Source organism: Phalaenopsis equestris, unplaced genomic scaffold, assembly GCF_001263595.1.
Source record: "Phalaenopsis equestris unplaced genomic scaffold, ASM126359v1 Scaffold000919, whole genome shotgun sequence".
Lineage (NCBI taxonomy): Eukaryota > Viridiplantae > Streptophyta > Magnoliopsida > Asparagales > Orchidaceae > Phalaenopsis > Phalaenopsis equestris.
In genome coordinates this window covers 176,454-177,563 of record NW_018165358.1, presented here as the reverse complement: position 1 = coordinate 177,563, position 1,110 = coordinate 176,454, and the positions used below count along the sequence as shown (strand labels likewise).

The 1,110-nt window shown below is 36.9% G+C and overlaps 1 protein-coding gene across 1 annotated transcript in view; it reads right to left on the bottom strand.

The window, feature by feature from the left end:
- LOC110032310 (putative disease resistance protein RGA3) overlaps positions 1-711 on the bottom strand; it is a 6,599-nt gene extending 5,888 nt beyond the window's left edge. Inside the window, exon 1 of the mRNA XM_020735894.1 lies at positions 66-711. Coding sequence (XP_020591553.1) covers positions 66-711 — 646 coding nt within the window. The remainder of the gene's footprint in view (positions 1-65) is intronic.
- Between the last annotated feature and the right edge of the window lie 399 nt (positions 712-1,110).

Here is a 1,110-nt window from a genome sequence, read left to right as displayed (position 1 = left end):
CATTCCTGGGTTGCTTAAGTATCTGCCTAAGACTCCAACAATGTACGCAATATCTGGTCGCGTACAAACTTGAGCATACATTAGACTCCCTACAGCTGAAGCATAGGGAATCTTTTGCATTTCTTGAATCTCAAGGTTTCCTTTTGGGCACTGATTGAGACTGAACTTGTCTCCTTTAGCGACAGGGGTGTCAATTGGTCTACAATTCTGCATGCCAAATCTTTTAAGTACTTTATCAATATAGCTTCTTTGTGACAATCCAAGAATACACTGAGAACGATCTCGGTGAATCTGAATTCCTAAAACAAATGAGGCATCACCAAGATCTTTCATCTCAAAATTAATTGATAGAAATCTCTTGGTTTCGTGCAACATGCTTATATCATTTGTGGCAAGCAGTATGTCATCCACATACAAAATCAGAAAAATATGCTTTCTCCCACTAAATTTATGATACACACAATCATCAATTGCATTCATTTCAAAACCAAACGATAGAATCACTTGATGAAATTTGTGATACCATTGACGGGAAGCTTGTTTGAGCCCATAAATAGATTTTGACAGTTTGCAAACCATATTCTTTGAGTCTCCTGACACAAAGTTTTCTGGTTGCACCATATAGATTGTTTCATCAATGTCTCCATTGAGAAATGCGGTCTTAACATCCATTTTATGAAGCTCCATATCATAATGAGCAACAAGTGTCATGATTGTTCTAAAAGAGTCCTTCGTTGAAACCGGAGAGAAGGTCTTTTTATAGTCAATCCTTCTTTTTGAGTATAACCTTTAGCTACAAGGCGAGCTTTATACCTCTCCACATTACCCTTTGAATCCCGTTTGGTTTTAAAAATCCATTTGCAACCTATGGGTTTCTTTCCTTCTGGCAATGAGAAGTTCCCAAACTTTATTGTCTTGCATAGACTTATACTCCTCATTCATTGCTTCAATCCATTTTTCTGAATTGGAACTTTGTATAGCTTGACGAAAGTTGATAGGATCATCTTCCATCATACTATTATTTTCCTCATGTTCCTGAAGAAATACAATATAATCATCTAAAATAACTTTTCTTCTTCCCCAAGGGGATCGCCGCAAAAGCACTTGTTC